Here is a 26,267-nt window from a genome sequence, read left to right as displayed (position 1 = left end):
GTCTCAGGATGATTGTCAAAATGTTGTAAAATACGATTCCCTGCCTGCAAATCTCTTCGTAACGCTGCTTGAAATCGGTTGTTTTCTTGTCGAATTGAAAATGTTCCAGTCTCTCGCAATCTATTAAATGTCAACATAAACACTCTTCGGTTTGGCACTCTTCTGTTTGGAAATCGTCGTGCATATTCTCGCACCGCCTTTAAAGCATTACCGTTGCAGAAACCGTATACAAAAACCATATCAGCATATTCACTATTAGAATACGTACGCGGCATATTGCAAAAGACAAAATTCATCTACTGTTAAAGGCTTTCAAAGAGCGACTGACAAATTCATAACAGAAAGTGGAAAATGTAATCAAATATGTCGGTGCTAGATATGGCAAGAAATGTAAACATTTTTTTTCGATTTCTCTGAAACGGAGCAAAAACGAGCATATGTCTATAGGACTTTTTTTCTTAGTTTTTTACTCCTCTACACGCTCCCGAAGTTTTGCCATTTAATTTGGAAACACCCTGTATTGTTAGAAGATAATCCGATTAGATTATCTTTTAAACACAGAATGGGTCATAAGTTGTGATTTATATGACCAAGCAGAAAAATCGAGGTTGTGATCGAAATGATCGAAAGCTATCGAAAATAAAAGTTGTTTCAAAATATGTACTTTATGTTATGCGGTTGACAAGTTTCTTGTATTCTATTCCGTATGCTGTGTTTCGGAAAATTTAATGTTCAAGAGTTTTAGTGATAATGTACATACATATGCGATAATATTCATATACAACAATATAAGTTTAGGTTCTTACAAAAACCTAAACTTATATTGTTGGGATTTACATTTATAAAATTGAAGAAATAGTAACTAACAACTTTGTTGAAGTATCTAAAAATTTAACTATAGATACAGATTTAAAAATAATTTTGTTAGACTGAAAAAGTAATTATGTAAAATGCTCAAGTTAGTTGCAAAACCGTTCTTTCCGTACTTGCTTTATTAATTCGCGGTCAGCAATTTTCCTGCGTTAGCTATATTGGAAAACTTAATGTGCGTAAGCCAAGATAAATATAAAATAGAATTTTCTTAAGAACTCATTTCGATTCAAACGTACATTAGAAAAAAATAAAGAAACGATAAATCCTAATGGATCATACGTGCTAGCATGACCGCGGTTATTTCTTTCCTAGATATAATCTCATAAATATTGGCTAAAAGAATAAATATAAAATTAAATTCCTCGGGGTATTCCCGCAGATTGTGAGTCATCCTGTTCGATCGTGGATACTCGAGATATGCATGTGTGACTATGAAGTAAATGATCTCGATAAAACAAATGTCGGTCAATGATCCACGTTACATAAAAATTCAAATTTTAAGAGAAAAATAAATTTGCTTCTTTCTATTAAGCCTTTTTTCACATTAATTGTATTTAGACTGAAACAATCAAATTTTAATGCATCTCTCTGTTTTGTAATCAACAATGATCTTGATTTGTTGTAATCTATAGCATGTTTTATATAAAATGTGTTAGTTTATATGTATGTGTATAGTTTAATTTTGGAATAGTTTTTTAATTGTTTTCATCACTTTCATAAGGAATTATTAGTAACATATATGTGGAAGAGAAATCGATATCAGATCGATAAGTATCTGTAGCTAAAGGTACATACATATATCAGGACTTTGGGACTTTGCATAGTTATTCTATTAGTCATTGATAACCACTGCTTTGAATGGATGCTAGATTACTTTTAGCTTCGGTATCATGATTCAAACAGGTTTTTAGAACAGTCGATCGCTACTATATTACAGTTGTCAAAAGAAGCAAATAATAAACTTATACAAATTTAACGAGAACTTCGAGACTTGAGCATTAGCATTTATTATATTAAACTATTATTAGCAGCAAATATTTCACACGTTCATTAAATCGGATACACACATTCCAAAGTTTAGTTCGTTCAAAAGAATAATTTTTGACCGAAATTTAAATTTGTGAACAGAAACAAAATCGATTCAAAATTAGTTCAAGAATGTACTCCGGAATTTTAACGCAAATCTCATGAAATACGTTCACATTTTACGACACATTCACATCTCACTTTCATCGATAAATGCGCGCATTTAGCATATAGTTTACATACACTATAATAGAATCACAGAAATAAGTATGCGTTATTTCGATAAAAGAGGTGTGAATGCAGACCTTATTATTTGTGGAAAACGAACGCTTTTTGTGCAATAAATGTATAATGCCTCCGGAAGTAATGTTGCTACTTTGATTTCGAAGAAAATATTTCCTCAGGTGAGCGTAAACAGCCTCGTGGGATTTGGGAAACAGGTTGGGCGCATTTTACGATTTCCATTATCGAAAAGCATTCCGCGCCTCGCAGACACACTGTGTATTTCCTGGAAATGACAATCCTCGGTGCAAGAAACTGCGGCATTCTGAACCCGTTCTGATCTCGACTTTCGAGCACGTTTCGCGTGCTTGAGATATCCAAATCTGCGCACATTCATAATCTCGTGGAACTTTCGCGAGGAACGACTTTGCGATAACGACCGCGATAACGATCGCGGTTTTTTCCTTAATGAAAGGTGCCTCTCGACTCGTCGGAATAACCCTGGTTTCGACCTTGCCAGGAAGCAAGGCTGTGCCTTCAGTTTAACGCTTAGGCGCCGTTATGTTTTATTAATCGCAGCCTCGATTTCGCTACTGACTCAGCGAGGTACTGTGGTGACGATATTGTAATTATCGTATAAAGCCTAATAGTTACTATTGATATAACAATTTCTCCTAAGTCAGCAGCTAGTTTACTCAGTTGCACGTGGATTTATTATTCCATGCTGTATTTTTTTGCGCCTAGTGGAAAGAGAGAGGGGGGGAAAAAGAGAAAGACAGACAGAGAAAAAGGTCTATTCTTTTTCGAAGAATTTTCTGCATGAATTGGTGTACACTGATGTAATAATTTGAAATAAAACAAATATAGAACAACTTCCAATATAGCTAACAGACCTAAAGATTTCTCGGATAGGATTATTATAATAAGTCAAAAATACAAATATACTTGTATTTTATTATCGCGATTTAGTAATAACCCATACAATACAGAACGTGCAGCAATATCGTTGCAATAACGCTGTAATATTGCTGCAACATGCGATATTGCTGCAATGTTGCAGCATTGTTGCTACAACTTTTGTGCTGTAAGGAATGCGCACATTGAAAAAAATAGCGGCAGAACTTCCGAGGCTAATCGATCCGGTATTTGCACAATTGCAAGATGACGTGCGATACGTTTTACATCGTGCCGAGAATCACAACTGTGTCGCACGCTGCAATTGTTTCACCGTAGATATCCTCGACATTGGCAAATTCAGCCTTCGACATGGTTTCGGTCTCTCCGCGGAAAGTGAGTCTTGGAAACGAAAGTGTTACAACACGCGTCATTGATTTACGCGCATCAATCTAATTGTAAGTAAAAAGAGAATTGGAGAGATTATAATAAGACATCATCTGTCGAGAGAATTAGTAAAAGCAGATACATGATATCTCGCTAATAAATATATTAGTTATATCAAACTGTACACAGAAAGAACAATTTTACTGAAGTATCTAAAAAATTAACTTGATACAGATTTGAAAATAATTTTATTGGACCATCAAAATAATTATGTAGGAAATTCAAGCATAACGAGTTGTAAAAAGTTTTTACATTTTAACGACCAGCTTGAGCGTTCAACATAATTATTTTGATGATCTAACAAAATAATTTTCAGATTTATACGCTGAAAAAAATATCCTGATTGAATAAAAACAAAGGGTCAACAAGAACGACGTTTTAATGAAGCCAAACAGAATATTTAATTGTCATAACTAGAAATTCTGTTTGGTCTCATCAAAATGCTATTCTTGTTGAGTCCTTTTGTTAGTTTAATTTGGTTTCATTTGGCAAATTTGTAGATACTTTAGAGTGAAACCGTTTCTTTTCGTATAGAAATTCACGTTTGTCTTTTCGATCTTTCTCTCGGCGCAGGTCGTTCCGAAAAATAAACTGATACTCAAATAAATTTAAATTTAACGCAACACGGACTTAATTGAGAGGCGGGGTCAATCTGTACCAATTTACCGTATCGCTGTCATCTGCGGAACCCCTCGCGGGCTCATTATCAAGGGCCCTGTCCCTCGATCTCGAGCCGACTGGTCCAGGGAAGACTATATGATCGGGATCGTCATGATACTGCGCGTCGACTTGTCCCAGGAGGAATCCGCCGCAGACAATCGCGAGAACGAGCATTCTCGCGATGAAATGCGGCGGCAACTGGTTGTCAAACGAAGTGCCGATCCGCGATTGCATTTCTGACGTCTCGCCTTCGTTCACCTCACTCCTCACTCCTCACAGGCACGAGGTGTCGACGTCGTTTTTAATTATTACTAACGATCACTCGGCTGTTATCGCCGCCGACCGGCCGTTCGATTCTCTCGCGGCTCGGTCTGCAGACGTCGGATTTTTTTACTTCGACACGCGACGATGCACACCTGAGCGTATTCGAGCGCCCGCACCGCGATCGACTGATGAAGCGAACACGTCCCGCGCGCTTATTTCTTGCCTCACGCATAGGCGAGCGAGCGCGCTCACTCACGCTGCGTGTCGCATGAATCGTCGTGCGGCGGAGATAAGCGGTATGACTTTTTCGTAGGATCGATTGGCGCGTTCAAGTGCTTTTACGTGAATTGAAAAGAAAGCGCGTCATACTTTATTACCGCAAAATGCGTTTCCGACACGAAAAACACTAGCGATTACAATGTTATTATTATGTATTGGTTATCATATTTTATTATTAGTTTTAAATAAATTTATATTTCATTTTTTCACTAACTTCATATCTTGTGCTTGTTCACTGTGACTTCAATTTTATTTCATAATTGTAATGCTTTCATTTTAATAAGATTAACACCGGAAGATACAATTTGCAGTAAATGTAACAGCCAGTGCCCATCACAAAAAGAAGTCAAAATTTGAGAAACAGAACTTATTTCTCTTTTGGAATCTTGGGAAAAAATGTTATATATTTGGACATATTTTATACAAAATTATATACATATAATTGTATATAAAATATGTCAATTTTTTATATAATTATATATAATTTTATATATTTACATGTAATTATGTATAAAACATTTTTCCTGAGATCTTGTCTAATGATAAAAATTGTTATTGGAATAAAGATTTGTATGTAAAAATATTCAGATACATGGTGCGAATAAAGATGCGACATACAAGCGTGATGGATATGTTTGTTTTTCACGTCGCACAATTCATCGAATTGTAAAATACGCGCTTTCTTCTTTTCAATTTCACATAAAATTACTCGGATGCGTCAACCGATGCCGCGAAAAAATCATACCTAGTTTATCTTCGCGACGATTCATGCGACACGCGGCGTGCTACAATTAAAACCAACTAGAAAAGTTTATTGCTTATCTCGTTTGTATATCATATCTTCACCTTGTACTTAGATGTTTTTTTTTTTTACAAAAAAATCTTTATCGCAATAATAATCTTTATCATGTACCTAATAATAAATTATATGTACCTAATAATTTTCCAATATACTGATGCGATTATTAGTGCGTATTTTAGAATTAATATATCGTAAAGAGTAAATTTGAATATAAAATATGCAAACGTTTGTGCGTTACAGATAAATACTTGCATGAGATAGATATTTATTGATACGAATTTTTCTCCAATAAAACCAAGTTGAAAATGAAAGTATAATAATAGTAAGTTCTTTCATCAAATTTTGATTTTTTGTAAACAGAGAGGCATTGGATGTTACATTTACCGTAAATATTTTGGTTAATCTTTTTAAAGTAAAAAAATGTTAGTATTGTCAGTACATTTTTTTCATTTGAAATGAAAACGATGTCTATATCAAGATATATCAAGATGTAGATATAATTTTGTCATACTTTCATTTATGTATCGATAACACTTTATTTAATAAAGCGATAATCATTGCGGAAGATATCACAGTATTCTTGAGAAAGCTGCACAGCTGTAATTTGCTGTTACATCAACTATAATTTAAAATAATTCAAATGTGGTGAGTAAATGCTTTTCAATACCGAGTAGCTCTCGGTGAACAATGTGGGCGTTTACAATTTGCATCAACTTATTCTAAAATTAATTTTCATATCGTTACACCTCAAGGTAACAATCGACGGGAAATCTATCTATAATCGTCTTAATGATGCAGATAAATCAGACGCTTATATAAAGAATAAGAGGAGCGGGAACGTATAAAATAATTTATAAAAATAAACACATTAAACAGCATCGCGACGGAAAATCGTAGATATTTGGCCAATATCGGTCAGCACCTATAAATTAATCGAATTCGCTAAAGTCACTATATTGATGAAGTACCGTAATGGCATATCCAATTTTCTTAACATTTTGTATCAAATGGCGAATAGTGCACAATTTCATCTACACATTAGTTGTAGTTATCTTCACCTGTGCACAATTTTCTATGCATTTTTTAATCGAAGTAAATATTTACCTCTCATAAAATTTATTTTTTCTCATTCGATGGTTACATGTATAATGTAAATTAACTTTCTTTTAAACTGTACCGCTTACATGTATTTTCATACACTTTCATTGAAAGTTCAACGATAAATAAACCCGTTTTATTGTTAAAGAATATGTAAATTAAGCATTTTAAACATATTCCTTTATTCATTAAACATATTCATAAATTAATTGATTATAAAAAAAAATAAAAAAAAGTGATTTATATAATTTTTTTTGCCTCACAAAATACGTTTATACAAATACATAAGTTTGGAATGGCCGCATCTTTGTGTCAAGATGATAGAAAGTTTGCGGTATTTTATCAATAAGTCTGTTCGCGTTGCATGAAATCCTCAAATATTTTTGCACTTAAAATGAGATAAATGTATATTTGGCTTTGAAAAGAGAGAAAGCAAAGATGCCGAGTGTCAAAAGTGCAAGCAACGCGAACAGGGTATCAATCATGAAACTTTATCCCTAGGATGGAAAGTGAAAAGTGAAAATTTTTTCAGACTAAAGGCCATCACACGTACAAAAATTTTAGTCGTAATCATAAGGCCGTAAGCAAATCGGCCAATCACAATCGAGCGTTTTAAAACGCGAGATCGTAATTTTGATTGTGATTGGTCGATTCGCTTGCGACCTTACGATTGCGTCTAAAATTTTTGTACGTGTGATGGCCTTAAGCATTGAAGATTAAAGGTGCGTTCCGTATCTTGCATGATGCACATGATGCATTCATTGTCCTTGTTTAACATTTAGTGAGCAACAAGGATAAACGATGCATTATGCACATCATGCGAGAAACGGAACGCTCTAAGATTGAAGATTCAAAGATTGAAATTTGACCAACCAAAACAATAGGAATCAAAATTCCTTTGTCCTCACTGGTCAAATTTTAATCTTCAATCTTCGATCTCAATCTTCAATGCGTAGTCTGGGGGTCGATTCTGTATCTTCAAACAAGGTGAAAATTACAAGTGAGCAAATTTACTAGGTGTTGACCAATGAAATTATCAATATTCTAGTAAATTCGCTCACTTTTGTAATTTTCACCTCGTTTTGAGATACACAATCGACTCCCTGATTCCAGCCTCAGAGCCATTGTCACCAAGCTCAGTTAACTTAACTGGCAAGGTAAATTAACTGAGCTTGGTGACAATGGCTCTTAATAGAGAAATTTTTCACTTTTCACTTTTCATCCTAGGAAAAAAAGTTTCATGATTGATATCCTGACTTAGGCCGGAATCAGACTATGCATTGACGATTGAAAAATTCAAATTTGATCAATCGAAATGAAAGGAGCTAAAATTTCTTTGTCCTTATTGGTCAAATTTCAATCTTCAATCTTCAACCTCAATCTTCAATGCGTTAAAATAGCATCGAAAAAATGCCAAGAAATATTAATCAATATTGGCAACTGCACGAGCAAGAATTGATTGTGATAATTATTATGCTCCTTGCAAGTAATACCAACAAGAGAATTTGGATGCATCGATGGATAGCAAGAAGAAAGGAGAAAGAATTACATCATAACCTTTTCTTGGAACTCAGTCTAGAACTCAGTCTAGGCATTATATACATAAACTTATATCCTTGTATCAAGTGTGACACTTTAGACTACAATTTAATATATTGTATTATCGAGACACATGTGCTTTGGTATCACGTGATTAAAATCACAATATTTTATTGGCTACGATTGCCCGACAACTGCGATTAACGATTAGAAAATAGAGCATTGTTTAAACGGCAGTCATTAATCTCAATCGGATCTCAATCGGTTACTGCTTTGCTTTGATTGGTTGAAAAGTAATCGCAATCACCAATCGCAATCTCAATCCAATCGGCAATCGCTAGTGTGATTACGGCTTTAGGGTGCGTTCCGATCTTCACTGCCAGTGCTGAAACTATACAGTATACGTTACGTACGCTATAGATTTTCAGCACTGGCAGTGAATATCGGAGCGCATCCTTAATTATACATCTAGTGACTCTTGAGAATCACCTAGAGTGGGTATAAAGAGAGTGAAGCCAATCCTGGTTCTCCTTCCTGATTGGTTCCGCCATTTTACGATTAACTGTTAGTTAGAGGAAGACGACGTTAGAAAAAGGAAAGGTTAGGATGAGGAATTACGTCATAAATATTTGTCGTAAAATGGCGACTTCCGGTTAATTGGCTTCACTCTCCTTATACCCACTCTAGAATCACCAGCATAGCAGAGACATCTGTACGATAATTTAAGATCTTGAATGTAATAAAAGTATTGATAGGTATGGTAGGTATTTGTAGGTATACTGATCAGATTACATCTCTCGCGTGTAGATGGCGCTAGTAAATCCATATCGACACATCGATAGATTTGAAATGTCGCGGCCGCGTTCCCGGTCAGTTGCCAAACGTGTGGTAATAAATGTATGGAAATACATTTGAGTCGGTCGTTTCGCTCACATTTTTCGCGACTATTTCTGTATAAAAGTGAATATCGCGCGGAAGAAACAATCGCGAATCGCCGTTCGGCCATTTGTCACGTAGATATCTTCATCAATCGTCAATTGCGGTGTGCGCTGATATCGCAGTTTTACTAAATGTCGCGTATCGTTTCGGCTTGAAGAATCGCCATGATGCTCTGACAGAATTTGAATTCGAGACTAATTACTGAATCGCGTTGCATCTGATAGAACGTTTTCTCATTGTTTAGTATTTTTGACGAAACGTTGACACGCAGAAATATATCTTGCTCGGAAAAAATAATCGCGAGTATTCGGAGTATTTTTCGCAGCGTTAGACATTCGATGTTATGTATTATATTAAGCTCGTGCGCGTATTATTAATTTCGGTGTCGATATCTGTGATCAATGTGCTATCTTCTCCTGGAATTGATTGAGATGGTCTTTCTTTTATTGGAGTAACAAAGATGCAGCTATCATCAAGTATGTATTACATATAGAATAATACATATTATAGGACAGAGCGGAGCTTTCTATATAATTCATTTCTTGCTATATTTTATATGTATATTTTTTTGGACAGAACGTATGAAATATTTAAAGGTTGTGCTTGTGCTCTCAAGGAGGCAATCATGATTGTATAATGTAATTGTAAGCACGTTGCTGCAAAGAAATCTTATTTGTCGTCGTAAATTTGCATATGAGTTTAAAGTACGTTGAAAGTAACGGAATAACTCCGCCCTATATATTTTGTAGCTCTCTATATAATTAATTATATACGTATATGTATATATAAACTTTTCCATACTTTCATTATTATATTTTCTTTCTAATTAATATTTGAATAATGATAATAAAGGATAACAACAAGGAATAAAATAGCGAATGATGTCATTTTCTGATTTTACATCGCATATCAATAAAATGTTATGGGAAGTCGTACATAACTATATCAAAAGTTTTAATTAAAAAATTAAATATAATTATTTTTATTTTCTAAAACCCTCATATTATATTAATATTAGAGTTCTTATTTCTAAATAATTTAAAGTTATAACTATGTTAAACACATAATTTTTTATCATTAATGGAATTGAAGAAAGATTATTTATTATAGTTATAATATTTTTTTAGTAATATTTTGTTTAAATTTGAGTCAAATATATTTACTAACTTTTTCTACATTACCAACAATTGAATCTAAGAAGTTTTATTTATTTAGCACTGAATTTTCAATGATCGGTATTTTATCAATATCATGAGATAACCACAGAAGGTAAATTAGGAGAAAACTTTATATAAATAAAAGAAATGTAATAATGATAATTATAATATTATATTATATCAAATTATTTGAGAATTTCAAGCACATTATAATATAATAATTAATAATTCAAAGGGTAGTAGTAGATTTTGAAACATGTGTAAATATTAATTAAACTATTATAACTTTAAAAATGTTATTTACAATTATTAATATGATGAAGAATAATAAATATTTGTGACATATATTAGGTGACAAATCAGAAATTTATTTTATTATCAATTAAAAACACACGTAGAGCAATAAAATTACTCTATTATATATTATTATTTTCAATATTCGAGACATTTTGTAAATCATAATATGGCATTTTTTATTGTCTCATCTTTTTTGAATAATCTAAATTCATATTAAAATTGATAGTATTATTTTATCAATAATATTTCAATAATTAATTATTATTTTAATAAATAATTTATAATATTAAAATTAAAACGTATCGCTTGTATATGAATACATCATCTAAGAGAACCCTTTAAGCATGTGTAATGCGAATAACATTGTGTTTAAAAAATTTCCAGATAAATAAAGAAATATTTATGTGTAATATTTTTTATAAAAATTGTATTTAAAACTATTATATTATAGAATGTTTCTCTGACTGCTGATTATATTTTGTTCACTTATTTCTTTAATGGATATATATTTCAATACGAGGAAAGAGAATAATTCATGGAAACAAATTATTTTTTCCGACGTTATTATTTAACAAAATTATCTAAATGATGTACATAATACCATTATCAAGTGGTATACACGATACAATAATCAAATGATAGGACATTTACGTAATGCATAGTTACATAAGTTGGTTGGATTTCTGATGGACGATGATTGCCAAATTTTGTTAAACTGGTTTCTTCTTCAATGCATATTACTGACAAGTGATTAGAAATCCAAAGATGTGATCATATTATAATACGAGAGAAGAAAGTATTATATTTTATTGCTACTTCGACACCTCCAGGAAAGAATGTCCTGCGACATTGTTTGCTTCATTCTATAATCAAGAAAAATATATATTTGGACATTACAATCGATTTACTTCAATTTATGCAACAATAATTCCAAAATATTTTTTTTCAAACATTTTTTATATTTTTATATTATATTATATACAGAGTAGAATATCTTTCAAAACAAGAAATAAGGAAAAAATAAAAATGTTATCTCTCTAGAAATGTTATGGGATATATTTACCTCCTGCAAGGAAGTCACTAAAATTTTTCTGCATCCTCCGTTACGAACGGGCCTATAACCTGGCGGACATTTCGGCTGTACCCGGTTTCTTAAGGGGAAAGTCAGTGGCCGTCCCTCGCACGCAAATACTAACATTATCGTCGCGAGAATCAATAGAATCAAACGGGCGGGTGCCATTATTATAGACGATATTCGATCTCCTGATCACTTTCTCAAATTTCAAATTAGGAAGACGAAATCAGACGGATTAGTGTCAAATTTCTCTCCTTTTCTTTACGTACGCGCTTGCAACATCAATATGCTAATAACTGGCTGCTACAACAATAGCGCACGTATTTATATACAACTTAGGCTCATCAGTGTGGTTTTCCGTCTCCGTCATAGTTAATTAGTGGTCAAAATCATATCCTGATTGCTTACGCAAAAGCGTTAACTTGAAACTTCCGCGCGATAATAAATTATTGAGAATGATTGTGTGCGCTATGCATATTTTGGATTTTATGTGCATATTACCAATAAATCTTTTTTCATGACTCAGCGAAAATGTAGGCAATAAAAAAAACTAATACAAGTCTGTTTAAAGTATTTTACTCATTTTATGATATCTGTAGGTATATAACAGTTTTACATGTCACGTATATCTATACATGAATATTTTAATTATTCATCTTATATATTTTGTTTGAGAAAAAGGAATTATGTAAATAATTACATCATTTATATACTTCATTAATAATCTTCTGTATATTTATGTGTGTTCAGAAAGAAGTATAACTAATTTGATTTGATTTTATGAATATAATAAAATATTCTATTTATTTTTTAATTTAAGTATATAAAAATTTAATACTCTATATTCTCACTTTAAATTTAATTCTTGTCATGCTTAATATAAAATCATAATCTATTTCTTGTGTAAGAATAAATATACTTGACAAAATATAATTTAGTTTGTAGTCTGTACATCTTAATTGCATTTCGAATGAGATTTGCGATTGCCAATTCGATTCGATGAACTACAGATCTTACATAAATCATTAATTAAATACATCTAATTTTCTACAATTCTCATAGACCTATAGAGATGCCTATTAGATATTTATTAGAATAATATTCTTGTTTTTTTTAATCCTGTCAATCCTCCTGTTTCCCAGGGATGTTTTCTTTCATAAACAGGAGTGGTCCAACTGATTATAAAGAATCTGCAACAAAAACCAAGATCTTGTTTATTTTTATTTGTTTTACGCAGGGTTTTACATATGAGTTTTACACATCTTTCTATGGTTGGAAATAAGAGCTATATGGCGTATGCGGAAATAGAATGGCCGCTATAAATAGAGATCTGAGCAATTTATTGCATATTTAAGTTTGACGTGAGTACGAAAGGGATCGATACGAGGTGACGATTGTGTGCGCATTTGATAGACGAGTAGGCTGGAATAGTTGATGAGTTGTACCGACTTCCGGCAGAGAAAATCAACTTTAAAGCGTTACACTTCGTCAGAATAAGTTTACGTCATGCTATAATCAACTAGACATAAATGTGAACGTGTTTGACGTCATCGTAGGAATTAAATATTATTGACGGATGTGTATAAAATAAGAATGATTGGATTATGTTTAACATATACAATTTAATATATACATAGCATTTATCGTTGATTATATGTTTAACATTATTTATAAAAATATTATTACCTGCTTATTTATTTATATATTTATTTATAATACGCACTGGCAATAAATCTGTATTGAAGACTTATTTAAATTAATCTTGCAATAAAAATAATCTTTATTGACAAGATACACTCATAAACATGAGCGCAATGGAGTTTGAAGTTTGAAGTAGCATCTCGGAAAATGAAACATTAGTAATATAGTGTTGTTTATAAATCTACACAGAAAGGACGATTTTGTTGAAGTATTTAGAAATTTAGCTAGATACAAATCTGAAGATAATTTTGTTTGAACCATCAAAATAACTATGGAGGATTGACTGCTAGAATGTTATAACTTTTTAGCATTGTTATTAATATTTAAGTGTTTTACATAATTATTTTAATAGTCCAACAAAATTATTTTCAGATCTATAATTATAATTAAATTTTTAGTACATTAAAACTGTTCCTTTCGTATAGACCTTAATATAACTTAAATAATATAAATAAAATAATACACAGAAAAGTTACACGATAGTAAATGGATATTTCAGATCGTACGATGAAAATATAATGTATCTTAATGATAGAAATAATATATTGCTTATGTCGTTGCAAATGTGCGACGCAATAATTGATGTTTTTCATTTTTTTTGTATTTTACTTGTAATGAAGAAAGTTTCTGCTTGTTAAAAAATCCCTTACCTAAAAGACGTTTCGACAGCGATTTCCAACTTTGACCTGGTCCGGTAGACATTGTACAGGAACATTAATTATTGATCCTTGAACAGGTTCGTTTTTTAAATTTTCAGGCAAGAAGAAAGGCAAGAAACGCTTTTCTTCTCGCGAGGCGCTCTTGTCGGTCACGTGCGTACTCGACGTTAGGATGAAAAATAACACTAACATGAACGTTACAGCCAATAAAAGCTTCATAGTTGCGTATGACTGTAGTGTACAGTGTGCAACCAACGACTGAAGCTTCTCGCCTCTCAATAACTTATCCTGTAATCGCGTCGCGTCGTTTTCAATCTGTTGGAATTAATTGCAGATTCTTATGGATAAATTTTTTCTTGATTGTAATCACCTTTTCAAGAATTTAAACGTATACACCACTCGAGATATCTCACACAATACCTACGTAATCACGCGTAATCTTTATATACCTCGAAGAGGCGTCAAGCGATTACCGATAGAAAATTGCCGATGTAGACAGTTATATCCTCGAATAAAATGCAACACAGTCACAATGCTTATAACGACGCTTTGTTACGTACGAGTGCTTATGCTTCAAAAACGTGGCTTAAAATGATTATCTCCGTTTAGCCAATGATAAAGTTCGTTAATCACGACACGAAGCGTTTCGTTTTAAATTTTATTTGAATTGCGAGCGGGCAATATATACTTCATTGCGTTGGTACGCGAGAGATACGAAGCTTATTGTTAGATTCGGCACGTCTCGACGACTGATTCGTATCTTGCATTTTCCACAAGAAAATCATCCGCCGAGCAGTGAACGCGATTGAGGAACTGGCGACAATTCTATCTCTATTCTCTGTTTGCCACAACCGCCGTCGTCGCTGCTTTCTCGAAACGAACACAAACACACTATTCGGAAACGGACAAGCGGGTTAATTAACATCGACCTTGTATGCAAACCGGCTTAAAAGACATCTTTATCTGCGACGAGAAGACGACAGTCGGGGGCTTTATCAATCCGGCGTGTCCGAAATTTTTCATCGATTCGAGATTGCGATATCGAGAATTGCATGACGAAACCTTGAACTTTACTTGGACGAGTTACCAGTATAAAATCGATCTGCTGAAAGTATGTGTAGCGAGGTTAATGGCCCGTTTGTTGAACGATTCTAAAAAAATTAATTTAAAAAATAATACACAGAGTTTCTGTATACATATATAATAGAAAAGATATATAAATTGACGCATTAGTTTCAGATTATTGATTTTAAAAAAGATGTATTAAGCGCAAAAGTTTGTTTTGCTTCAACTATAAGCATTCTTGATAACCCTCGGTGGCACTTTCAATGATATGTGATGAATCATTTTTATTGCTGAACACGATTATCATGCGTGATAATATATTATTTTTAAATTTAAACTGTCTTCCTCGAGAACTAATTAATTTAAAAAAAATGTACTTCCAAACAGGAAGAATTAAAATTTTAAATAATCATTAATAAAGTGTCTAATATTTTGGTCAAGGCTATATATTTAACGAATAGCGAAAAAATAAATAAACAAATTCCGAAGGAAGGAATTAGAATCCATATTATATAAAAGATTAGATATTGATTTGTGGTAAACACGGAAAGAACAGTTTTGCTAAAGTATCTGAAAAATTAACTAGATATAGATGAAGATAATTTTGTTAGTCTATCAAAATAATTATGTAAGACGCTTAAATTGGTTACTAGAAGAAACTTTCATTGCATCACCCATTATGCTTAAGCGTTCTGTATACCTAATCATTTTAATAGTCCAATAATATTATTTTCAGATCTGTATCAAGCTAAATTTTTAAATATTTCGACAAAATCTTTCTTTTCATTTAATATTTAAAAGGAATGTACCTTGCGTATTTATCAAAACGAGCTTCACCACACTTGTCTACATTTGCCACGCCGATCGACTTGCTGACCCGGTTGACAGTAAACTGTATTCCTTCGTGGTATGAATATTATTCTTCCTTGTACCGTGACCTCCGGGGATACTGTTGACGCAGCGCTGCCATTTCCGTTAACATTTAAAACCTGCGAGGTGTTTCGCGGTCGTATCAATTTGTCGATGGACGTCGCGACGTTTGAGAAGGACCAACATTCACCGAGGCTCGCAGAGAGGATCACGAGCATGAGAATCGTATAAAATGTGCGCATCCTTCTCAACTAATACCGGGCGACTAACAACTGTGTACGGTGTGTAACCCCGCTTAAACATTGACGGTCATAGTCCGATAACCCGATGATAACACTGACGATTCCAAGAGAGAAGCGCGTTTCTTTCGCTATTCAGAAAGATTTCAGAGTCAGTATTTAACTCGAATGTTCGGCCTATCGTAACTTCACGGTAATTTTGTCGTGAAGTTCCGTCAAAAATCGTATATTAAATGGAAGTCGTGCACAGCTGTGACGGTATGAAAACTATGCGTTGCTTTTATATTTCAGAAGTTACGAAGTCGAGTAAATATGTATTCTGTTTTATCGCGAGCGTTTTCGATAACCTTTGATGACATTTTTTATAGTAATAGGATCATTTCTAATGCTGAGCACAATATTATTGTAATAAGAGTATGATCTAAATGTCGCAATTATAACAATTTTTCTTGCATTAATTTAATACGTCGCAAAAGTAACAATATACTAATCGCATGAATATCAGTTCACAAAATCATTCGAATTATCGAACGAAATTGTTGAAGTCCGATGTAATCCATAGAACAGTACAGGAGCAAGTGGTCATATGGCAATGAGACCATTGTGAAATGACTGGCAGTCAGACATAAAAAAATCAAGCGCTATAATAAATTAACCGAACAAAAAACAGAAACGATATGTGCACAGCAAATTCAATAAGTCAGTGAATCAATAAATTATAACTTACGCATGTAAAAATAGCCGGACGAAATTAATGACCACATCAGAACGAATGTTAAGACACTAATGATAGTGCGAAGTTCTAATTGTAAGAATTAGAAAAAGATGAAGAGTTAGTTGCATCGACATTAAAATTAAACTTTATTGGTAGAAACGGACATTAATCGCTTTCTAGATTAATCTTTTATTATAAATCAATAAATAAAAGAAGGGCAACGAGCCAATTATACTGTAAGATATTTAATAATCGTATATATACAAACGTTTCGACACCGATCGGGTCATTTTCAATGTAAAACAACAAACACTCTTATATAAAATATCGGAAATTCAGTCAAATTATAATGTCCAGTAAAAAGTTCGGTTGTATTCATAAAATGCGGTCCATATATAAAATATCAAAGGAGATCTCATCTTACTTTTCACAATTCTACAATCTTATATTGTCTTAATGATATAAGATAGACGCCGAGAGGAAAACGCAATTAACAAAGTTATATTTAATAAAAAGTAAGCCATAATACAATTGGATGTGACATTTATACTAAACGATGTCAAGCGACGTAATGACGGCTCGTTGCCCTTCTTTTATTTATTGATTTATTCTAATTGAGCCATATTAACAATTCTTTTACTATTCTTCGTTCAAAGTTAAAATATTATTTTAGTCAATTCATGTGAATAATTAAGTTTATAATTTATAATTACCGAGAGCTGTTTGGTATTTTTGAATTATTTTAACAATTTCCATAGATAATTTTTACAACTTTTGTTTTTTTTTTACAATTTCATTGTAATTATATCCCAGGAAACAAGCTGACGTTACTTGTCATTATTTTGACGTCAAAAGAATATTAAAGACGTCACTTTGATGACAAACTGATGATAGCCTGAAATGATGTCAATCTGTTACTTGAATATAGGAAATTTGTTTCAGAAAAAGTCTGTTTGCAATATTATAAATATTACGAGAGAGATAGAGTACATAAGTGGAAGAATTTTAAAAAATCAGAACGATATCAAAAAATATATATTGCATTAAACAAAATATTTGTTGAGAAATATTTTTATATTTTTAAGTAATTATCGATAACTCTCTCTCTCTCTCTCTCTCTCTCTTATTAGATATTATCATTGTCAATCAACGTGACATATTGCAAGCTCATTAGCGCAGTAAAATATCTGTTAAAATTTTCGTTTTAATAAAATCCAAGCTCTTCATGGAATGCAAAGCGAACCGACTTATAACCGAGATTGCTCGCCAACGTCATACAGATTACTTTATCGGGACATATGGGAGCACGTTTCATAGTCGTTAGAATTTCCATCACGTCCCTCGTTTGATGTATACGAATCATCTATTTAAACGGGGATATGTGTATTAATATGTCAATTTGTGCAAATCTTCATAAGATCGACAACACGTGGTAATAATACTATTAATACGTCTCCTTGAAATTTTATTTTTCATACAAATGTAAAATAATTCTTAATAGCTTTTGGTTCAATCATAATAATTGTTATCAGGAAAAAAACATTTTATTTATAAATATTGTTTTCTTAAATCTTTGAAAATATTTAACAAACTTAATTTAGTTTTATAAACTTATGGATTTATTGATCGGTAATTAATTCGAATTCCTGGAAATCCTTCAAATATATTTGTCTACTACAATACGAGAAATATGACGTTATCGCAAAAAATATCGTGTTTATCATGCTATAATGTATAACTTGTAAATGAGAGAATGCTTATTGTTAGATTTTACTTCTGCCGATTTAAAACAGTTGGTGGCGCCATCCATTGCTGCAGATAGAAAGATCAAAATGGATGCAGCATAATGCCGCGTGTGGATGATAACCAGAGTTGTTGTTTTTACGCATAAAATATAATAATCTATATCTACGTGTAGGCAATGTAAAAACTGTGTAAACTGTATTTTATATGCTATCTAGTATGTAAACAGTCTATAGATCATTGAAGCCTATATTTTTGTCGTTGCAATAGATTGCATTAGATGAGCTCCGTATCTCGCTTACATATTTTTATTTATCGATACATAAAGTCAGATATATTTGTACAATTTTATTATAATAAATTCTATGATATTTTAATAAAGCGTTTACTTTCGAGATAAAAAAAATTATTGAATTATATTGAGAAATGATACCGAAATCGCTGATTTATTTAAAAAATTCTAATTTTAGATTGTGTGTGTACTTTTTAGTTATCAAAAAAGATTATGTAATTAGCGTTATATTAATTAATTGTAACATAGAACTTGAAAGTTACATACCAAGATATTCACTAAGTCTCAATGATTTAATCCATGCTTTTCATGTGCAGCTTCTGTAATTATTTTTCATAAGTAAAAAAATCCGGTTTTAGAGACTTAATAACGAAATCGCGCGATAAACGAGCTGGAACAGCCCGCTTATCCTTGGCACGCCTCGCCGGGTGTCTTTTGAGTCGATTCCGCACTCGATCAATGACAGTTTCCCCCTGCGGGTATGGGCGTCGATAATGCTTTTACGTGCGGATCATGTAGACACGATTTCTCACACGTACGCATCACTTTCCGTCACGGTTCTCCCCCAAACACGAAATTTGACGCGTGTTCATATTTTTCACGTAATTTCCTTATATCCCAAGTCGCGTGTACAATTAAAGGGCACGTACATCGAAGTGTCTTGGACAGGCGCCAGAAACTTTCGTTACATAACAACATGAAAATTGCTCTACCACTTTTCTACAGTATTCGTCAGATATGTTCTTGAAGTCGAAGCGGATCTTTGTAGACACTCTGTATTTCGATTGCCGGATGATAAGCGCATATGCGTGCTGCGAATTTCCGGCAAAGGATCCCAGCGTTTTCTCTTCCACATTCGCAAGATGGGTTCCCACGAGTGAAGTCGAGCACACGGTCTAGAAAGGCAATAACCAAAGATGATTAAGATATAGTCATTTTGTTCCTCGCTTCCCTGCTCTCCGCGGCGGTCCGGCTTGTCGTGTCGACACGAATGCAAACGCGGCATGGTCGCTAAACGTACAATTATTGCTTATTGGTAGCCTCAATTCGGAAGATATTTCTTCCCTCTTTCTCGCATTAGAGTCACGGGCCGATCCAACTGTTCAAAATGCCACGTCGGTGAAAGGATTACGCTCTGTCTTTTTATGCGACCATTTTTTATGTGCGCACGACAAAGGTGCTGAAAAATAACTCGTCGACGAAAAAACATAGCTGGAAAATTTGTGTTAAATTTAACATATTTCATGTGTCCCGAACAGTTCACTCAAATTTTTGTGTTAATTTAACATAAGATAAATATGTTAGAATGCGACATTAACATAATGTAAAAATTAATATTAAAAATGTAACACTTTAACATATAATTTTAAACGTTGTGGAAGCATATTTTTTTAGTAAAATTAATATGTTAAATTAATACATACCTTCGTATTCCTTTCATTTATCTTAGAATTTATATTTTAAAACTACATTATTTTTATTCGTTCACTTACTCATAAATTGTTATTTTTTTATTTTAATACTAAGAAATATTAAACATCTATACAAAATATTCAAATGACATAATCACGTTATGTTAAAAATTCAACATATAAATTTGAACAAGGTCCAGTTTCAACACACAAATACAAAGTGTTTTTTACTTGTAACATATTCTTATGCTAAATTAACACAAAAATTTGGATGGACACATTTGGGACATGTAAAATGTGTTAAATACACGCAATATAAAATATTTCTCTAAATTTTAAATCGATAAACTAACTCATGTATTTAAACATTTTCTTCTTTACTTTATAATGAAATAATACTACAAAATTATAGCAGTAATTTTACAAGAAATAATGATATTCTATCGATTAAATATTTATTGAGCAAAATATTCAAATAAGACCAGATTCTAAGATTATTGAAATATTACGGAATATCTAGTTAGGTTGAAACCTTCTCGCACGGTTTGTATGCAAAATAACGGCGTGTATATCGATCCCTTCCGTTCTAAGTTTGCCTCTCAGCCACGTGATGTGCCGAGCATAGGAACTGCTTCGATCCTAAGCACTATTAATACCAGGATGACCATTATTGCGAGTTTAAAGGTTTGAGGAACGGTGTTCAGCGATACTCGGTAAACCATCGCGCGATCCATATACAGCGAGCAATTTATTCGCAACTTTAATGATACGGGTAGCGACATCCCAGAACATCCCGATACGCTCGACTGACTCGACAAGAAAATTAATGCGCGACGTAATCCAACCATAATACCGTAGTGTTAAGCGATATACCAAAATTGCTTTACACGTTCGTCCGAAAATCTTTATGGTTCGTCACAACGTGACGGTTGTCAATAACAGAATTAGCATCTTTTTTTGTTATCATAGAATAATCGAACACGTTGCAATTAACTTTATGATTATTGTCTTGCAGCATCTATTATCAGATCTAATATGCAGCGAATAAAAAGAGAATAATAAAGAATAAACGTCATGTGTGTTAAGCAGCATCTGTCACGCCAACCGTACATTTGTTCACATTCTTTTTTAGAATAACAAAAAGAATAAAAATACTTTCCTGAAATATCTAAAAATTTGAATAGATACAGATTTGAAAATAACTCCATTAGAATCATCAAAATAATTATGTATAGAAAATTCAAGCACGATGAGCAATTATAATTCAAAATTAAACCGACGAGAATAAATTGATTAAAAGAAATAATTCTGTTTTCTCTCTCAGTCAAAACGGATCTTACTGTTTAATAACTAATATGAAATAATACAAATAAATTTGTAAAAATTTGCAAAAATTGACGATTAATCTAAGATATTATAATAATATTTCAATTTCAGTTTGTGACTATGTTTCACACAAGTTCGACAAACCAAATCGGCACGCAGTTTATAAAACTGAAAATATATATTTCCAAAAATTTTCATATTAGTATTATTAAATACTAAAATTCGTTTTAATAAAAAATACGATTATTGTTCTTAAATGATGAGCAATGCTGGAGAAAATTTTAACAATCTAGGAATCAGTTTGAACGTTCTACATAATTATTTTGATAGAATTATTTCGATAAAATTATTTACGTCTGTATATTTTAGGTACTTTAACAAATTCTTTCCATGCACACATCCTCAAATTTCTACCTTATCCTTTGTATGGCGTGGTGAATGTTAAAAGACGGTTAAAGAAAAACATTACCAAAAAAAGAGAACATCTATCATGAATCGGTTTTAAGCGTTGGGAAATTCCGCGTGCCGCGGAGTCGCGTGTGCTCGCACACGCGTGCACACGAGGATCGGACGTATAGAGTTACGGATGGACGGACAGGCGAGGCAAGGGGGCGGGCAGGTAGGATCGATTTAAAAAGTAAATGACTGACGGACTAAGGTCGCCTACCAGGCAATTCCAGTAGCGGGCAATTGCGTGCAAGAAATTACTTGCCAATGTTGAGTGGCACGCAAAGCTCGGAGCGAACGCGAACGCTGAAGGATGGCATGGCGGCGAGGTAACGTCGGCCACCGCCGCCACCTTCTCTTCTTCTTCTTCTTCTTCTTCTTCTCGTCTTCGTCTTCCTTCAAACCTCGACGATCCCGTCACCGTGCATGCGAACCTGTCGACCGCGAACGAGCCATACGACTCCTCTCGAATTCGTGCTCGCTTCTTGGACACCGGTCGAATCCTCCGGAGATCGACGTCACGCGGTGTCTAAATCCCGTGCTTCTTTTTAGCGTTTCCCTCGGAACTCGTTGATATAATCGTTCGGTCGCACAGTGGTGTCTAAGAGATTTTACGGGCAAAACATCGCATTTTTTTAACCATTACAGAAAATTAACTAAAAAATATACATAAATTATCTTATGATTCATATTTACATAACGCAAACTTTTTATTTCCACATACCAGTTTTTTTCTTTCGTTTCCTGTTATTTGTAATTTAAATGATGCAAGAAAATAATATGAACTGGTATAATTCAAAGTAATTTATAATTAAGTGAAATTATTGAAATCCTAAAGAAACTATATTTATGTAGTTAATGTATGATTTATATAATTACTTTGGAATTTATTTTATTTCAGAATTATAATTTATGTAAATATATGTTCATGGAATTAAAATACTACTTCAATAATTCATATTACTCCTCCCACAAAGTTCGTGTTTATTAGTCCTCGTAAATCTATTTAACTTTAGTTATAGCTGCTTAGTAATAACTGTAAAATCGCTTACTCAACTGTGTTACATTAATTCTACATACAAAACTTGTATGTATGTCTATAGTTGTCACTTATAGAATTACTGCCACTATGTGTCTTTTCCTCTAACAATAAGTGTAATTTATATTGCACATATTTAGCACAAAATAATTTTAAAAGTAATACGAAATAATATTTGAAATGTTCGAAATTTCTCAATTTTATTATATGAAGATAATTTAAAAATTTCAGGTTTTGTCTGTCTTGACACCACTGTGAGTCATCCCAAAATCGCGCAGCTTCCCAGAAGGCATCCAGTCCGTGATAGATATTATGTTAATTTACTAAGTGGGTTCAAATGTATATTTTCGAAACTATTGTCCTATTTTTCGTGTTTTCATTCCGTGTTCTCATTGGTATTTAAGTTATTCGATTAGAATAAGCTAGCGAATTGTGCATCGGTTATCCAGATTCTTCGTTCGCAATGGCGGCGCGCGGCGCTCCTACGATGGCAAACATCTCCTTTGCTACTGTTTTACGGGATCTGCCTCCGCGTATTCTTCTTCACGGTTCGATGAATCTCTTCGATCTTCTCGGAACTTTAAAATATTAGTTGCCTTCGGTATTATGACGTCAAGTTTCTCGGTCCACTCTGGAATTCGAACGTATGTTCGGACGATACTTCTCGTGTGCCAGAAATACGAAACACGCGATGAGGGTGTGTCATAACAAACGGACCTTGTTTCGCGGTTGTCTCAAATTGTTGCACAATCAAATAATTAATAAATTTATTGGGGTCCAGATAAACATGGGATGCGTAAATGCGGGATTATGATCTCCGCGAACACGACGAAGAAAGTTGTTGGCAAAAACGACGTCGTAAAATTAGGCGACAAGACGACAGGCATGCGAGACGCAACATTATACACAGCCTCATAAAATTAGTCCGATATCGGCCGACAGATAATTCCTCGGTTACGACAAATTTTATGCCGGGCAATCAGCAACCGCGAGTAGTTTCACACCGTAAGGCCCCGCCTTGGGAAATAAGGTACCCGGTGCCCGCACAAAGGCAGCGCGGCACCGAAAAGAAAAGTTTATAACAGTTCTTATCAGACTTTGGTCCTGCTTGTCGCGCAATTTCGCGCGCACATATATAACGAACGATGATTTAGGGAGTTTATGGTACCAAAGAGAAGAAATACTTTCGGAAGCGAAACGCCTCTCATTTTCCGAACAGATTGCTTCGTCACTGAAAAAAAAACAAATTCCAAAGAAAAGCAATTTATGTTAAATCGAACACATTTTACGCATCCCGATCTATTCAAATTTTTGTGTTTAATTTATGCAGTATTTATATATATAGATTTAATATTACATACATATGAATATGTTACGAAGTAACGCAAATATTATGTACAAAAATTAATACAAAAAGCACAATACTGACATAATTTTTTAACAAATTGAAAAAGCATATTACTCAAAATTAACATTTATAATAACACGGTTCAGTAAATTTAACATTTATAATATGTTAAATTAACACATACTTTATTTATTTTAAAACGTTTTAAAATATATTATCTTTATTATTTGTTTAGTTACTCATAAATGTGTCATTTTAACATGAAAAAAATGTTGAACGTCAATTTGACACAGAATATTTAAATAATACAATCAAATTATGTTAAATTAATACTAGATGTTACAAATTCAATACAAAAACTTTAAAAAGGACTGATTTTGACGTAAATACTTTTTATTGTGCACTAGTAATCTATGTATTAATAACAAAAAGCTAGGGATACTCTCGAGCTTTATCTTAGTTATTAAAATTGATGCAGCATGATTGATTGTATCACGCATATTGGAAGGAACCGGTCGATCATTAATGAAGTAAGAGCGGATCGCTCCGTTTTGTCCCGGATTCCGATGGGCCATAAACGAACGAACCGTTCGTCGTACAATGTAAAACGTGTGCGCCGCCGACGATCTTCAGAACTGATTTGCGAGATGGCGGAGTGAGAAGGAAAAAAGGAAGAAGAAAATGAGAGAAAGGAGGAAAGAAAGAGAGGACAGCTGCTCGCAACAATTACATCTACATAACACATACGGCTGGTTATTCCTCTCCGCGCTTAAAACCAGTCGCGAAGTTCACAGCCCGGAGTAGCCTGAAGAATTATGCTGTTGCACCGACACCGACTGATTTTACGACGCACCGTTGTGCTCGTATCTAGCACGTCGCCACCTTATTTTACGATGCTGCTCGTCTTAACGTCTCCTTAGCTCGAAACATCGCCGAGCGTATCCGTGCGTTTTACGCGCGTTTACACGCGTACGAGATTCTCGTATATGAGCTCGTGAAAGCATACATGAAGAACAAATGCATCTTGATTACCACTACGTCGTGATTGTCGTGAACGGTTCAGGATTGCGTAAAAAAGTTGTGTGGTGATAATAATAATATATCAGATTTACAATGTTTGCGTGCAAGAGACAGAGAATTGCAAATGAGTAAACTGATTGACGAATACGGTAGCTTAACGCGTCATGATAGATCGTTTTCGATTTTATCGCGGCAGTTAATTCACTCGCGATTAATGTTAGAATACGTTAGAATAAGTAGCTATAATAAAGTACATCTTTCTCCTCTTGGTGAGGAACTCCGTCAGAAATGGATATGTCGATTAATCGAAACGTCACTGCAACCACAGGCGATTTAAACTCATTACGCGTATAAGGAAACCAGATGATCTTGCACGTGCTCAGATTAATTCGCGTTTACGCGTAGCTGCCGTAATACGCATTTATAGAACGAGTTAAGTTTTCAGCTTGACTGAGAGAGAACAGCAATTTACGGGCAGAGTCTGTTACCGCAAAACGCACTTTCCCGTTAAGAGCAATTAGTGTGGATGGCTTCCAACTTTATAAATTAATTAATTATTTCTGTTACCGTTCGATACGAAAATTTGCATGTGAAGAGATAATTCGTTTATCATTACGCTATTTAGGTGTGTTGCACAAAGATAAAAAAAAATCGATGGTAATTATTAGTTATGTTACTTGTTATCTCGATTACAATTAAGTAAAAAATCAGGAATCTTGTTGAAGTTGATCTTTGTTCCACTTCTCTCGCAAGTAACAAGCATGATGTTATTTTGAAATAATTAAATAAAAAAAAAATATATTTTTACACTTCTAGTTT

General features: G+C 33.4%; 1 protein-coding gene and 1 long non-coding RNA gene across 2 annotated transcripts in view; both read right to left on the bottom strand.

Annotated features, from left to right (window-relative positions):
* The window catches only part of Pvf1 (PDGF- and VEGF-related factor 1), a 12,090-nt gene extending 7,347 nt beyond the window's left edge, over positions 1-4,743 (bottom strand). The window contains exon 1 of the mRNA XM_018452202.1: positions 4,129-4,743. Within this exon, the coding sequence (XP_018307704.1) occupies positions 4,129-4,356 (228 nt within the window). The 5' untranslated portion in view covers positions 4,357-4,743. The remainder of the gene's footprint in view (positions 1-4,128) is intronic.
* Positions 4,744-12,447: 7,704 nt separating this feature from the next.
* On the bottom strand, positions 12,448-16,645 carry LOC108725237 (uncharacterized). Its single transcript, XR_001936745.1, has 3 exons — positions 16,594-16,645; positions 15,807-16,237; positions 12,448-12,762 (listed from the first exon to the last, which is right to left on the bottom strand). It is a non-coding gene; the product is annotated as an uncharacterized lncRNA (long non-coding RNA).
* Positions 16,646-26,267: the final 9,622 nt, after the last annotated feature.

Source organism: Mycetomoellerius zeteki, unplaced genomic scaffold, assembly GCF_001594055.1.
Source record: "Mycetomoellerius zeteki isolate Tzet28-1 unplaced genomic scaffold, Tzet1.0 scaffold332, whole genome shotgun sequence".
In the NCBI taxonomy this organism is placed as follows: Eukaryota; Metazoa; Arthropoda; class Insecta; order Hymenoptera; family Formicidae; genus Mycetomoellerius; species Mycetomoellerius zeteki.
The sequence above is the reverse complement of the archived record's forward strand: the minus strand, read 5'-3'. Positions and strand labels throughout refer to the sequence as shown.